The following is a 16,832-nucleotide window of genomic DNA, read 5'->3' on the forward strand; positions in this document are numbered from 1 at the left end:
CGCGATCGCAATCAAATGACAGATTTCCCATACAAAAACTGTCATTTGATTGCGATCGCGAGCGTCAGAAACGTTAGGCAATACGGCCTCAGGTCTAAAATACCTTGTCTACGTCTCGCTTACAGTGCGACTAAGAAAAGTATAGATAGACCTCTTTGCCGTGAGAAAGGCATAACTTCAATTTGGTTTGCTGTAGGAAAGAGATGAAGAGTCCAGTGGTGTGCCTACCTAAATACCAGATTTTTTAGACCTGGTACCGCACAGAAGAAATAAAATTTCATCACAGTGCGAAACCAGGTCGAATGCGCCTAATAACCCGCGCATCCTGTACCACACCCCGTGCTAGCTTCGCACGGCTAAGTGTTGGATGGATCGCAATCGAGAGGAGCGTAGGTACGCGTCGACATGGCATCAAGACCGATGAAAAGGTGCCGTAAAAAAATAACCAGAAAAACATAATTTAGAAAAAGTTGTTAAGAAGATAAATTGTGTCGGTTGCTATGAAAAGTTCAGAACCTTTTTAACAAGTCGCCATGCTGACAGAAAAGTAAAAAAACTTAGAACTGAATGAGTGGAATGTAAAAGAAACTTCTGTTGCAATGCTTCAATGAAAAATATTAATGAATGTAGTTTTCCTCTTCTCTCAAGTTTTCTCTTACATTAAAACTTAATTAAAACTATTATTTCTCATCCCTAAAATATGCACAAAACTTCCCTTTTTCAGTGCGCCACTGGGTGCATAAGACCCTGTATTTCATTTATTATAGTTGTAAATTTTAAACAAAACAAGCTGTTGACGTACGATTTAAGGTTACATAATTAATTTGTTAGGTATTTTTACGAAACAATATTTTATCAATTGACTTTTTGCTAAATAACTGATTTTAGAAACATTTTATTCGTGAAATGAACAATTTTTTTGCAAGTAATTTGTCTTTCAATATGTCTATGTAAAGTCAAAGTTAATAAACGTATATTCGTCGAGTAATTATTTTAGAAATTAACATTTTTAAGAATGACAAGTTTTTTTAAATAGTTTGTGAATCGTTGTTTGTTAAGTGATTATTTGAGAAACGTTGTTTATCAAGTTACGGTAATACCCGTCTCGGTAGGACCTTATGCCTATTGCACCCCCGGGTTCAGGTGGCCCTAGTCTAGTCATGTATACGCGTTTACGTTAAAGTGCCTAATACTATGAGAATTTTTGGCGTCGCTAGAGATTCTGGCTGACCATACCGATTTCTACACAGCTTTTCAAAGTCGCAGTAATTGTAAAATAGTTTTGTACGGTCAAGAACTTTATTTATGAGCCACCTTGTAACCTTTTCAAAGGAAAAAGGCTTGTCTGTTAATGAGTGCGATGTCACTATGACTTTTACTGTGAAATGGTTCCATGGTGGCTCACGAATTAAAGTTAACCGTACAGGCGATGTCAAAAATATGTTTACATATGAGAGTTACAAAAATATCTTTACATTTAAATCAGTCTACAAAGCCCATACTTATGTGAAGTAGCCCGGGCCAGAACGCCCTCTGATTGTGACTTTTACAGAAGGCTGGACGAGGCCAAGGATGTCCAAACCACCAAGTATATAAAAAACAAGGATACTTACTAACCTCCAGCGCTGATATATCTACAAATATAAATGAGAAATTGCGTGCCAATTAATTATTCATTACTTCTGTATGAAACTTATACTAATTACTTATAAGAGATTACTCCTGAAGAAGCGGCGAAGGTGATCAAAAGATAGCAAACAACCAAGCAACTCGTTTACTTGTTTATGAAAGTCAAGGAGAGGTGATGTAGGAGATGAAGGAGATGTGTTGAAATATCTAACGAATGGTGGCATAGTTATCGGGTTTCCAAAATTACAAGGAATACTTCAGATCTGTGTAAATTACTTTGCAATTAAAGTAGATAATATCATGACATGACATAGTTCAAAATATGGGAAAGTATCATCAACAATGGATTGCTCCAACTAACAACTTTATTCGAAAATAAATGATGTTTGTGGCAGGGCAGGGAGATCTGACAATTATTATGTGAATATGACCATTATTGTATAAAAGAAAAATAGTAGGTCCGAGTACCTACATAGGTATTAATTAATGGGCTAAACTGTCGCGTACTTTGTAAACAAGTATTTCTCACACTGTCCGGATGGAAATTTATTTAGGTATAAAGATATTTTTGTAACTGTCAAATGTTATACGTAAACATATTTTGAGCTCGACTATACCAACAAAGACTCAACTTGTCATTGCTATTTTGTTACAACCACAACACATTGCTAGCAGAAATCTTCATTACTATTTACTTAATATGACAGCGTTCCATTAAACGCCGCATTCGTCGCATTCGCATTGAATTGCCTAACGAGGTCTCTACTGTCACGATGTTTGTAGTAGTAAGTACTATAATTTATTATGAATTGATTCAACTGAACGTAAGTTAAATTTAACACTATTTCTTAAGTTATAGGTACTACTGCCAAGAGTAGGTATCCAAGTGCTGCGTGTGTTCTTCAAACACTCGTAATACATACTTAATCAAAATTATTTTTACGAACGGACAAAATATGACAGAAATGAAAACTCTTAATACTAGAGACAAAGAGATGATTGAAAACAATGATGAGTCTATTTATCTTGACTAATCTACTATCTATGTGGAGATTGAGCGAAATCCTTGAGTAAACTACAGGAATTGCCTTTCCATAGGACTGCAATAGTGGCCACGGCAATCTCTTGGGTAATCGATTTTAGAATATTAATCAGGCACTGTTTAATTTACAAGCGTGTCTCTATTTTCCTATATAAATTATTGATTCAATCCTACACAACCAAAAAATTTATTTTTGCGCCTCCACTAAACTTGTCTTTGTCTCTTACAAAAAATAACATTTGTTTCGTTCAACCTGAACTCAGTTGCAAATAATATTCAATCATCATTATCTAAACCGATCAGCTCTGCTTGTAGCCTCCCTTTGGTGCGGCAGCAGGCTGTTAGGCAAAGTATCCTAAGAGCTAACCTAAACTGTGGGCTCAAAGATATAAGTACAACTATTTTCCAAAACGAGTTTAATATTCCAAGCCACACTACGCCGAAGTGCAGCATCGGAATCTTAAGCTCTTGATCAATGATGTATTCGTAGAGCCGCACTCCGGCGTAAGGCATCCAGCTGAGCCAGAATGCCGAGACGAGTATGAAGCTCATCCAATGGCTGGGGTTGGCGAGATTTTCTGCTAAAGCCGTCGCATATTCTTTGTCGTGAATTGGCGCACCACTATTTAGTTTTCGTTTCATAGAAAATATATAGAAATAATTATAAACAATTGATATAACGCTCGGTCCTAGTACTAGTATGCCGAGTGTGGCAGTATACGCGTACGTTGTGCCCCAGTCCAGCATGCAAATGAAAGTTTCTTTGTCGAAATTGGCTTCCTTTTTGTAGCCCAACAGCGGCGGACAGCACAGCATGGCTGCCGATATCCAGGTGAACACCATCCAGCACTGACTGCGAGTGCGAGTTTGTACCTGAACGTTGTAAGCGATTGGGCTTAGTATTGTGAAAACATCGTCACCATCATAAAAACAAAGATATATAGAAGTGATTAAACATTATGCGTGAAATCATCATATGAACTCTATTGCCAGCTCTGTCAATTAAGAGGAAATTACGGTTTCATGTAACATAGTCTCCCATTTGAAAATCAAAACGACAAGTAAGTACTTTGTTATTTTTGAATATACCTATTTGTTAAATACAATATAATTCCCAGTATAACCAGTATTCGTCCTTTTCATTTGAACTTATTACCTATTTATAATCGTGAGATTAGAATGTTCTGAATTACACTGTCTGGAGGTTAGTAACAATTCGCGGTGCTGGGTTTAGAGTTTCACTTCTATTGTCTTGCTGTTCTTATGACACCGGTGACGTGCCTCATGTACTCGGAGACAATCTAAAGCAAAGCAATCCGAGTACACTTGTAATACACACCAAGAAACATTTAATTTACACTTGAGTCGAAATCCTTGTTAATCATTTAATTTTTAATTTACAACTTTTACCTAGTTACTTACCTACTTCTTTTACCCTTACCTGTCATCTCTGCAGCATTACCCTTTAAATTTTATTTACAAGAGTGCATGCTCTGATTATGATTGGAAGTTATTACTTTAGTATATCAAAAACAAAAACAAAGACGTGTATAAAAGCACGTAAGTCAGTATTAAATAGATAATAAAGGCATCGTTAATTTACTAGCTTGAAACATAGACACACACAACTAACAGCACACCTAGTGCAGCGCTCTACACTCCTTTAGAACCCATAAAGCAAGTGGAGGGCAATTACAAAAAATAGCGAAATGGCGTCACCCATTACTTGCAATCAACAGTTGACTGTTTAATGGGTAAGAAAAGTCTGCCGGCTCTGTAAGCCTAATATGGAAGACGGCCGAGCCAGAACCTTAAACAAAGCCTACCCATGCATAGGTACTCTATTTTATCAGCTATAAAAATTTTGCAATCATTTACTTTTAAGTAAAGTTCCATAAATATTCGACTGTAAGGGAAGAAAATATTTTCAAGGCATGGTTTATAACCACTTGCTTAAAAGGAATAAAGATCTATTATCTAACTATCCACGACCATAAATATCTATGAATTTGATCGGTATAAAGTATACCAGCTGTGGACAGATAGTGTAATTAAAATTATTAAATTTTCTGTGTTACAAGATATTAGATCTTTTGAACAATAAAAATATACACACATTTCTTTATTATACTTATACCGTGTTAATAATACACATAATATTGTTGTACAGAATAACACAATTTGTGTGTTATTTTTATTACAGAGAATAACCCAATGTGATCCAAATGAAAACTGCAGAGAGACCTTAAAAACATCGCTTAGCCACTTAAACACACCTACATATTTATGTTAAGTCGAATTTTGTAACTCAAAGCCAAACGGGTTTTAATAGTCTAAAATAGGGTATTGATTGTGCTTTTAGTTGAAATTTGTGCACCTACAGTCACCTGCATTTATATCTGCCACAGCGAAGCGTGCAAAATATCTGACACGTCCTACCAGTCGTATCTATCAGATATTTATGCACGTTTTATTGTGTTAGATATTGGTGCTGCTGACTGTACAACAAAGACGCAGCTTTTTATTCTAACCTAAATGCATGGAAATATGTTTAGTTAGAAAATAAATATAATACATTATAATTAAACTACCTTCTTTACTATGAGCTTTACAGTGAAGGAAAAGTACGTGATGAAACCTGCGCACCTGTGAAGAAATTTAATTGTGTGTATGGGTGTGAAGTTCCGAATTCGCACTGGGCTTTGCTTGACAACTAAGGCCTATGTCCTGCTCTGGGACAGATATAGGCCGAGATGATAAAGAACCTGGTCGATCGAGCATCGCTTGAGCTCAAAAAGGAAAACACGTTTTATTTTTAGAGAAAACTCCCATACCTATAGCAAGTTTCATGAAAATCGTCGGTGCCGTTTCCGACATTCCTAATATAAATAAATAAATAACTGTACGAGTCGTTTAAATGTATTAAATATACCTTAATACATTTATCTATTTCTCTTGTTACTTAGGTATCTGTTAATTTCATATGTTTTATCTACAATAAGGGATAATACGTACATACAAATATATGAATCGCATACATAAGTACAAAATTTTAAATTAAATAGGCATTCTGACCTAAAAGTTCAAGAATTTTATTCAGAACTGTAACTACGGGCTAAGCTAACAAAAGGCGCTCAATTCAAGATTCAAGATTTTTGCAATTGGCGTGCATTCGGTGGATTTCGGGGTAGGCAGTTGGTACTTTGCGCCGCAGTAGTGCTCCACCAGTACTAGGGCTGCCTACCTTGCTGGCTACTGAATACGCCCACCTTGGTTCGAAAGTTTGAGCCCTATTACAAACAGGACACCGGACGTCGCGTTGGTACCCTTTCAATATAAAACCTTAAAAAGTACGTCCTTTATTAATCGCATTCCTTGATGAACAGCGTATCAACTCAAAATAATACTTATACGTAAACTATTTGAATTTAGAACTGATGAAGTCTAAATTAAAATGCTGGATTACTTTGAGTTGATGTGCTGTTGATCTGGGAGTGCGTAATATTTAATACTTACGTAGTTAATTGGCAATGATGATTGATACTCGCTTTAGACTATTTGGTCACAATTAAATAGATAAAATCTACCAAAACCCGCTCAACAACTACAAGACTTAAACTAACATACCTACATAGGGATAGGGGTCTACGATGCATATTAAGGTCTAACTCCAGTTTCTCTTGGGTGAATCCACCTGAGTCATCCTGCAGGAGTATCTAATGGTGAATACTTCACTACTAGCAGGTTCACAAAAGAGTATTGAAAAAGATAACTACCGTCGCACTAACCGTCTCATATCGGAGAGGCTTCCGGACGGCTAGGTATCGGTCCACGGAGATCCACATGAAGGTGTAGACGGAGACGGACCAGAGGGTCACCTCCACGTAGCCGGCCAGACGGCACATCAAGTCTCCGAACATCCAACGGCCCGTTATCGCTGGGTATACGGACAAAGGCACCACGAACAACCCACATAGTAAATCCGCCACAGCCAATGATAGGAGGTAGTAGTTTATCACCTCGTTCGAAAGCCCTGGAATAGATGTTAATATTGTACTTTCGGATAACAAATAAATCGTCGTACACATCGTAAAAAAACTACATATTTATAAAAGTGATATTTTGGACATTTTTGCAAAAAAAAATACCATTTCTTTTTTTATTTTAGAAAAAACATGGTTTTTCCTACTCAGAATCAAAAGTACAATCGATTCCGATTGCTTAAAAAAATGTCTCAAACAAAACCGTCAGTTTTGTGAAGTGTTTTTCATACAATCGGTATGTATCGATATGCGTTACAAAAGTGACTCATAAAATTTGTAAGAAAAATTAAATACATTTTGAAAGAAAAGGTTGGTACACTTTTTTATAAAAAACACCCATTTTACAACAGAATACATATTAATATAAAAAGTTGAATTTCATTTTGTATTGACCAGTTTAAATTAAAAATGCAATAAATTTTTCAATGCGTTCAGCTACATCGAATATACTTTGCAACTAGAACTTTAATCACCTACTTTAGTTAATAAGGACGCACATGATATTGAGCGTCGGCCACGGCCCGCCCGGCGCACCTAAATGACACGTTGATAATCCACCGCTGACTGTACGAGGATGAAACGTTTACGAGAAGCCTTATAAATATAGTATTAAGTAATCCTATTCTTTACGAATAGAGGTCCATCCTAGCACCGAGAGACTAACTAACTGCAACTCTGTAAAATTTTACTTTCGTAGCACATAGGAATTCCAAAACCTAACAAATGTGGAGTTCGAATGCGAGCCCTATCCCGAATGAATAGAGAAATTCAAACGTAACAATTTTATAATCAGGAGCCATAAGTATTAGTTTTATAAATGAATAATAGAGGTTTTATAAAAGAGATTTCTGTTGTGGTAAACAAGGGTGTTTTAAATCGGTGTCGATAAACTCAAGCATTTATGTAAAGGGTACTATGAACTCTACCATCTAATTTAACTCACCCTTATAATAGATTGTTCAACAAGGGACTAAAACAAGCCATAATGACACGAGATGTTTTGCCACCCGAGCGAGCGCGAGGGCGAGAGCGAGGGTGGCTATAGTTCGAGTGGCATTATGGTTGTTTAGTCTCGCGTTAAACACCCGCACCGGTTCGAGTTACCCCACCCCTCAAGCGCAGATTGCAGGAAAGCAGTCGGGTGCCCAACGCGATGTATGTCGGCCGCACGGCACTAAGATCGGGAGCAATAGTTTTGCGAAATGGTAACGGTACCCTACCTACTTCCTTTTTCTAAATAAATAATGTTTTTTGAAATTATCGCGAATAATAGGTACATGAAATAACTACCTACCCAAATTCGTTTAAGTTTGTAGTCGTATATCTATTGTAATTAAAAATAATAATGGTTAAATGCACAGACAGACACATTTAAATTAGGTTTAAATTAATAGGTAAGATTAACGATTACATTGATTTGCACTATCTAAGCCATACCTACATATAAGTACCTTTTAATGTCATTGGTAGCACTTATTAGGGTTTTGCGATAGTCAGCCCTGTTTATCTTACGCACACATTGACGCGGGAACAGACGTCGTCGTGCCTATGTAGATTCAAGAACGCGTATTTTGTACGGCGTGGCCGCCATGTGCCAAAGCCAACAGTTTAAAAATTGAAAACTATTTGGACTATGCATAATAAAATAAATTAATCCTTAATATAACTGATTAGATTCGTATTCGTAATCATTAATTGTGTTTCACGAAACTAAATCGTGTTTTTTTTATATTTTTGCACAGTTGGCATTTTGAGGTTATTTTCACGCCCTTAAAATCCTCCATTCACGTACACCGTGATGGCTGTTTAGGGGTTACCAACTTTTTTTTTTTTTTTTTTTTTTTTTTTTTTTTTTTTTTTTTTTTTTTTTATTATTATCATGCGATCAGTCGGGGGACTATGAGCAGATGAGTTGCGTGATCAATGGCGTGTAGAGTTGGCTCCCCAGCGAGAGACCGCTCTATCTGTGGCTGAATCTTCATATTAGTTGATCCAGTTCTAGGATTCTGCGCCTCTTAAGACGTCTTATCTGGTCAGGCTCAGTGAGTAACCCTGCCAGCTGGTTAGGGTGGCATTCAAGTCGCTTCTTGTATTTTGTTGAATATGACTGAATTTCTTGTTTCACTGTGTTAATCCTTAGATGTTGATGGACCTCTGAATTTCTGATGAACCAGGGTGTGTTGGCAATTTGCTTTAGTATAGAGTCTTCAGCTCTTTGTATTAAAGCGATGTTGAGTCACATGCAGAGCCCCACAGCTGGATGCCATATGCCCATATTGGTTTCAGGACAATTTGTATATGAGAAGCTTGTTGTCCAGAGACAGGACGCTGTTTCTCCCAAGCAACCAGTACAACCCACGGAATCTTAGGTTGAGTTGATCCCTTTTTGCTCGGATATGTTCTCTCCAGGTTAGCCTACGATCCAAATGGATTCCCAAGTACTTAACTGAGTTGTTATGGGGTAATAGTTGGTCACCAAGTTTGACAGAAGGGCAATCACCTCTTTTCAGTGTGAATGTAATGTGGACGGACTTTGACACATTAGCCTTTATCCTCCATTTATTAAGCCATTCCTGCACTTGATTCAGATTCTCTTGTAGAAATCGAGACGCTTCTTCAGGGTCATGACTAGATGCTAGTATCGCTGTATCATCGGCAAAAGTAGCCACTGTAGCTCTGGAGTTGTGAGGCAGATCTGACGTGAATATCGAGTACAGCACAGGGCCAAGCACAGAACCCTGAGGCACTCCGGCTAGTATATCACAACATGCTGATGTGCTATCTCCTTCTTTAACTTGAAACAATCTCCCTGAGAGATATGACTCCATTATCATATAAAAGTTATGTGGTAGATAGGATTTTATTTTATAGAGAAGTCCTTTATGCCATACCCTGTCAAAGGCCTGCTTTATATCTAGGAAAGCAGCTGAACAATATTCTTTTTTTTCTAGAGATGTTCTTGCGATTTTGCAAACCCTGTGTATTTGTTCAATTGTGGCGTGGTCCTTCCTAAACCCAAATTGGTGATCAGGTATTATTGAATGCGAGAATAGTGGTTTCATGAGCCTCTTTAGGAGGATTTTCTCAAAGATCTTCGATATCACCGGCAGTAGGCTTATTGGTCTGTATGAAGATACATCGTGTGCTGGCTTGCCTGGCTTAAGTACCATAATTATTTGTGATACTTTCCAAAGCGCAGGGAAATGTCCCGTTCTCATTATGCCATTAAAGAGACATGTTAAGTATACGGTGGCCTTTCTAGGGAGTTCTATGAGCACTTTCTTGTCTATGAGGTCAAACCCTGGAGCTTTCTTGTTCTCTAAGTGGTTGATAATTCTTTTCACTTCATTAGGAGATGTCGGTTGAATTGGAAAGTCTATTTGTAAGTCTTGGTTCAAGGCTTCGTCAATGTCTGTCTCGTCACTGCCAGGGTCGGGTTCGTTCGGTGTAAATATCTTTGACAAATGCCTGGCGAAGAGGTTGGCCTTTTCTTCTGGAGTTCTAGCCCATGTATACTCTGATGCCCTTAAAGGTGGTTTAGAAGCTATGGGCTTTTTGACACTCTTGCACACCTTCCACAAAGAGTAATCGGTAGCTTTGGTGGCTGTCAATGCTTTAATTTGGGCCTCTGCCGTATCATTTGCAGCTTGGTGTATCATGTCTTTCAGTTCTTTAATAGCGGAGTTTAGAGCTCTTTTATCTGAAGGGTGGCGGCTGGTGTGCCATACTCTACGAAGTCGCCTTTTTTCAATAATTTTTTTCTCTGATTTCATCAGGTACTGGATTGTGTCTAGCTTGTAAGTATGTTGTCTCTGGCGTGCAAGTCCAACAGCTAGTCTGTACCACAGTAGTGAAATCTGTTACTGCGGCTTCTACGTCTTCCTTTGATTTAAGAGCCACCTTGAGATGCAGCTTTTCATTCACCATATAATACCAACGTAAATTAAAAAAAATACTTTAATAGAGAATTAAAAGGAGCGTTATTCTCGATATGCAGAGACTATTAAAGTAACATTTTAAGGGGTCTATAATATATTTTGTCCTAATTTCAAAATCCATAACAACTTATGTCATAATGTTATTTAACCATAATAACGTTCGCCATAATGTAAATATGCCATAATATTTTTTGTCATAATATTGGATATTCTAATGCTTATTTGCACTAATTTCGTAAGTACTAATTATCATATGTCCTAATAGTCACATGTCCTAATATTGGTTGACATACACTTTTGTATTAAACTGGTTTGGGGAACTTCACGCACACCGTTGAATTTTTTGCAGGTGTGTGCAGGTTTCCTCACGATGTTCATGATGAAAAAATGGGCCACTTTTTATGAAGAATTCTAAATAAAATACTTTTCTGACTGCTGTTCGTTTTTGTAGGGGTCGCAATTCTTACCTAACCTACTTTTTGAGCTGCGGTTCGTTTCTGTTGGGGTCGCAGTTCTAACCTAACCTAACCTACTTTTCAGGCTGCGGTTCGTTTCTGTAGGGGTCGCAGTTCTAACCTAACCTACTTTTCTGGCTGCAGTTCGTTTCTGTAGGAGTCGCAGTTCTAACCTAACCTAACTTACTTTTCTGGTACCGGTTCGTCGCTGTTGGGGTCTCAGTTCTAACCTAATCTACTTTTCTGGCTCGCAAGTCGCTGTTTGCCAATAAGTGCTCTGTTTGGCATTTAATATTATGGATTTTAATATTATTACTCGAAGTCTTCTTGTCTTAATATATTAGTACAATATATACTAGGAATTCAGAGTATTAGGATATGTGATATAATGACTTATGATTATTAGGACATAAGATCATTATGGCAAAAGTGTGATATGTCAAAAGTGTTTATGGCAAAGGTGTTATGGCATTTGAGTTTAGGACAAACGATATTATGGATTACGAAGGAGACCCTACTTTAAGAGCATGAGCATGAGAAGTGAAAAATAATTTATTGAAGGCGTTACTTTGCGTATGTCCATATCAATGAACTGAAACAATTAGGTACTTTGCTAACCAGCGACCTTATGATAGCTACGTTAATGCAAGAATTGTGTGTTCGTGCAGTTCCTCCACCTTACACTGTAAGAATACACACAAACGCATCTATCACCATGACCACACTACACTAACGCGTTTTGAGCTCAACCAGAGCTCATCTTCAGAGCAACACCATGCTACCAGACGTTAGACTCACCTTTAAAGTTAAGGAAGGCTGCGATGATCAGGAGATTGGAGACGACGATAGCGACGCCCATGACGGCGATGACGGCGGCCTGCGTAAGGGACTCGAGCGTGGCGAGCGGGCCGTCCGCCACGCTCACCTCCGCCGCGCCTGCGCCCGCTCGTGCGCTCATCATCCTCGCAGGCATGCCTACAACCAACTTTAAATTATTCTAACCCGAGTTGATACTTTGGCTCCAGCTTATAATGTGGAACACGCAAAATGAGAACTACACGCAAAATTTTCTTAAAAATCATTAGGTATGTACTCGTAGGTACAGTCAGCTGTATTCATATCTGCCACAGCGGAGCGTGCAAAAATCTGACACGTTCTACGGGCCCACGAAATAGAGTCGTATCAGATGTTTATGCACGCCTTGTTATGTCCGATATTGGTGCTGGCGACTATACATACAGTCATATAAACTGTTTTTCGTTCCAAGGTGGAACCTTTTGATGCAATTGTCATGTTAATATTTCATTTCATGCATCTGCCATAGAAATCATCGTGATTTTGATTTGGAGACGGTTTCACGTTAGTAAGAGACTCAAAGGCAAAATTCGAAGTTAAAAAAATTTTTTTTTACCTCCCATAGACGTAAAGTAGGGGTGATTTTCTTTCTCGACTAACCCTATATTGTGGGGTATCGTTGGATAGGTCTTTTAAAACTATTGGGGGTCGCTAAGACAATTTTTCTATTCAGTGATCTGTTTGCGAAATATTCAACTTTAAATTGCAAATTTTCATTGATATCGAGCAAAAATTTGAAAAAAATCAGAATGGTAGTAAATATATCAAATTTACAAGGAAAATTATAGCGGCTAAGATTGCTTGCGAATTATTAGTAGTTTAAGAGTAAATAGCAGCCTAAGGTATAAAATATACCTAAACTTGGCAGATTCAGTACACAACACGAAATCCTTAGAAAACTATAATTTGATTTTTTCTTAATGGCTACGGAACCCTATCCTGGGCGTGTACGACACGCTCTTGGCCGGTTTTTTTTTAAACTAGTTTTGCGTTTTGTTACATTTCAGGCGGAGCCATTGACACGGAATATGTAGAAGTATTATTTTTCACCGTATTTATTGCAATAATGCACACATTAAGGCGTAAAAAGTACTTGAATAGATTTCAAATAAAGACCTTGGTTTCATTTAACACTGCTCAAACCAGAAACATCTACAGGTACTCTCTCATCAGCTTCCCATTAGATACCTAAAGCGGTACCTACGACATCCGCTAAATTTAACACAGCGTTTAGCACTGCACCAGTTTGATATCCAGGTCAATGCCCTAAGTAGAGGTCTTTACCCGGTCAGAAACTTTGTAGGTACATAAGCTTTCCAATCTCTGCTAGGTTCATCGCCGGATAGCATCGGGCCTGACAGAGCCGTTGTCTGACAGAATGACTACACATAGATATACGACGCTATGGTGAGCACCAAGACAATGTATTTATTTATATAGAGAACCTGAATCAAGCAGATTAATGATCACGTTTCACTGTAAGTGTTTACGATTAAGATTAAATCATGATCCCTTCCACTCATGCATTTAGAACCTAGAGCTAAAACGAACGATATGGTACAAGTAGTTCATTAAGGATAATAATAAATATTTGCTTACCATTAACAATCCATATACTTATTAGAGTAGTTCATGGAGCATCCCCCATCTTTACAGTTCCTTTTCATCGGCATCTACGCAAATAAAATAAAAAGTTATGCCTTAATTTCTTCACTTGGGTAAGGTAAGTAGGCACTTTCAAGGATTTTAAATGTATAAAGTATAAAATTGCGTTTCCACCAATAATGTGCAAGGATTTGTTGCAAGGAATGTGTTCATTAAACAACAGAAACGCTCCATTTACCGCGCCTCGCACAGCATATCTCTGGTGGAAACATCTAAGCGAAGCTAGGCGAGGTAAATGAAGCGCTTGTCTTGGTTAATGAAAAACACATTCCTCGCAACCCATCCTCGCACACAATTGAAAGAAAGATTTAGGGGCTGTTTCTCCATCCATTGATTAGTGTTAGCTGACGGTTAATTGTGATGCCGTCTCCGTCTATTCGAACAAAACAAATAGAGACGGCATAAATGTGTTACCGTTAGTTAACACTATTCAATGAATGGTGAAACAGCCCCTTATTTTGGCTCCATGAGTACCACCTAAGACAAAGACTAACTAGCACTAAAACTATGTTACTTGGTGACACACAGGATACCAAAAAGGGTCTCCACTCGGCATGTGTAGCCGCACATTATGTGCAGTAACGCTGGTTTTCTGTGGAGCCCATTTATCTTGCTCTCTCTAATAGCTTACTAAAGTTTACTGGGATGTCCCAATTTTTGACACCATATAATAAATCGAAAACCATTTGAAGAAATAGGCTTTGTGAAGCCTTTTCAGAAATCAGATTCCAAAAATGTGATGAACTGAATTAAATAAACAAAATTTAAGTAATGACCCTCATTTGACCCTGCAGTGTCTCGTCACAAAGGCAGTTATAAAGTAGGTCTACACTCTTAAGAAAATTGATAGTTTGAAATGTTCCTGTCCTGCTTAATAATAGGAAAGAGTGACAAAGATAGAACTTTAATCACATGATGCGCACCTGGCCTTAAACAGTTGTCATTTATCGTAAAGTCAGAAATGTATACGAGTTTTTCCAATGTATTTTTACAAATTAAATTATTAAATTACTACGTTACAAGTACCTAAATACAAAAGATTTTAAATATCAGATTTTAATAAAAAAATGTCTATTTACTATCACACCATTAAATAAACATAGGAATAATCGAAGCTAGAAGAAGAGAAATAAATAAAACTATTTGTCATGGTTCATTTAGGACCCTAAGCCGTGCTTGAATTATTGTCAAATTGTAATGCCACAGATTATGTTATGTACAACCTGAATTTTTCCAGGCAATGGAATGTGGCTGTTTCACTGTGACGTCATCCAGCGTATTTCGTTAAAAAATATAAAAAATTAAATACTTATCCAAATTCAAAATCAATGAAAATGGTATCTTAAAATATCCTATTCTTTCCAAAATAAAAGAAAAACTATAGGTTATTTATTTTGGTGCATCCCAATTGAGAAACCAAGATAATACGAACTTTTCCGACAAAACACGATGGCAAAATATTATTCACTAAATCTATAGTACCTAATAATTGATTAAACACCGCTAGAACCATAGTTTGTAACGATAGAAAGGCCTCTGTCAAAGTTGTTATTTAGTCTGATTACTTCGACCCAGGGGCCTTCCTTTCTGTTCTGTCAAAAGTTCTGTGAAACGTAGATACACAATCCTAAATATTTTGTGACACTCATGCTATGTTTAACTAAAGCAAGTAACTAAAAATTAAACTAAACAACAATTCTCCACGGGACTTGCATTATAAGAAAGAGTTGAGGTTTGTTTAGAAGTCAAGTTTGCTGTGTTCTTATAGAACCATGCACACCTACGACTCCCATGATAAGTACCTATATGTTATGGACCAAGTGATTAATATAGGCATTATTTATAATGCCCGGGAATTATAAATAATGACAAGCTATACCGGGCCAAGTGATAGTGTGTGGCCGGGTCATGCACCGGTCGTTGACAGACTTACGTCGTTTATATAGGACTTGTACTGTACTACTAACCCTTAGTCTATAAGAGTGACTGTATCTACTAACAAAGCTATGGATTTTTAATCTGAAATAAAAATTATTATTATTATTATTATAATTATTACCTAAACTTCATTATTTATCGCATTGCCCGGTCATTTGGAATATTGCTGCATGATCGTTGGGAAATTTGATTATAACTGATTTTTGGGTAACTGATTTCTGAGTCATTCATTCGGAAAGTTAAGGTGTTTTCGTTCAACAATGACCAAAACATTTATATGAACTATTTTTTTTAGTATAACGTACATTACGTTTCGGCGAGCGAGCGAAGCAAGTCAGAGCAGAAGAGGCTTGGATAGATTAGGTTTAGAAGGCTAAGGCGGGAGCGAAACGTAGCGTCCGCGTACCTATTATTATAACTCACCCAATATTTTTATTACTCTGCCCAATAGGCAAAATAATTATTTGAACAGTTATTATCTGATATTGCCATCTGATATTGGTAATTCTTCATATTGCCCGGGGGCGTTATGAAAAATGACCTTCATCACTTGGTCCATAACATATAATACACTCGTAGATATGAAGCCCGAATGTTTGAAGCATTTTAATTCTTCAGCCTGGTTTAATTCTCAATGCAAGTTTCTATTTTTAACCCCCGACGCAAAAAGAGGGGTGTTATAAGTTTGACCGCTATGTGTGTTTGTGTCTGTGTGTCTGTCTGTGGCATCGTAGGTCTTAAACGGTTGGACCGATATGAATGCGGTTTTTTTTTTTAAATTTGTAATCAGGTTTTCTAGCGATGGTTCTTATAGGGTTAAGCGTTCAAAGCCTTCAGAACTATCTGGAAATATTAATGTGGTGAACGTACATATAGGTGCTGCTACGTTAGTCTGACCTATTTCCACCCGGCCGACGACCTGTGTCGCCGCAGTCCGGGCCAATTCAATCACCGTCAATTAATAGTCGAGCCTTTAAATGCTCCGTGTCACATAGCTGTCAGGCTATAGTACAATGTACTATCGGTAGAATCTAAGTCAGTGGCGAAGCTTGAGTAAATTATTATCTTCAGATGCCACGCCACCCAAATTAATGAAGAGGGAGCCATATATACCTATATTAAAAAGCTGCACAAATGTTGGTCCTATGTAACGTTAAACGAAATTGACGACCGACAACGCCCAGGGAAACCTCAATTCAGCAAAAATCTCCAAGGTAAGGAAAGTCGATTTTATATTTAAAAAAAATTGTATCAAATATAGAACCGA

The 16,832-nt window shown here is 37.5% G+C and overlaps 1 protein-coding gene across 5 annotated transcripts in view; it reads right to left on the minus strand.

The window, feature by feature from the left end:
- Positions 1–684: 684 nt before the first annotated feature.
- DopEcR (G-protein coupled receptor DopEcR) overlaps positions 685–16,832 on the minus strand; it is a 54,218-nt gene continuing 38,070 nt past the window's right edge. The window contains exons 1-4 of one of the 5 annotated variants that reach the window (XM_074097636.1): positions 13,562–14,119; positions 11,906–12,092; positions 6,460–6,704; positions 685–3,544 (exon numbers count right to left, since the gene is read on the minus strand). In XM_074097636.1, coding sequence (XP_073953737.1) covers positions 2,948–3,544; positions 6,460–6,704; positions 11,906–12,092; positions 13,562–13,564 — 1,032 coding nt within the window. In that variant the 5' untranslated portion in view covers positions 13,565–14,119 and the 3' untranslated portion in view covers positions 685–2,947. The other 4 variants (XM_074097644.1, XM_074097632.1, XM_074097663.1 and 1 more) reach the window with 4 other exon arrangements.

This window comes from Choristoneura fumiferana, chromosome Z (assembly GCF_025370935.1).
Source record: "Choristoneura fumiferana chromosome Z, NRCan_CFum_1, whole genome shotgun sequence".
NCBI classification, from domain to species: Eukaryota; Metazoa; Arthropoda; class Insecta; order Lepidoptera; family Tortricidae; genus Choristoneura; species Choristoneura fumiferana.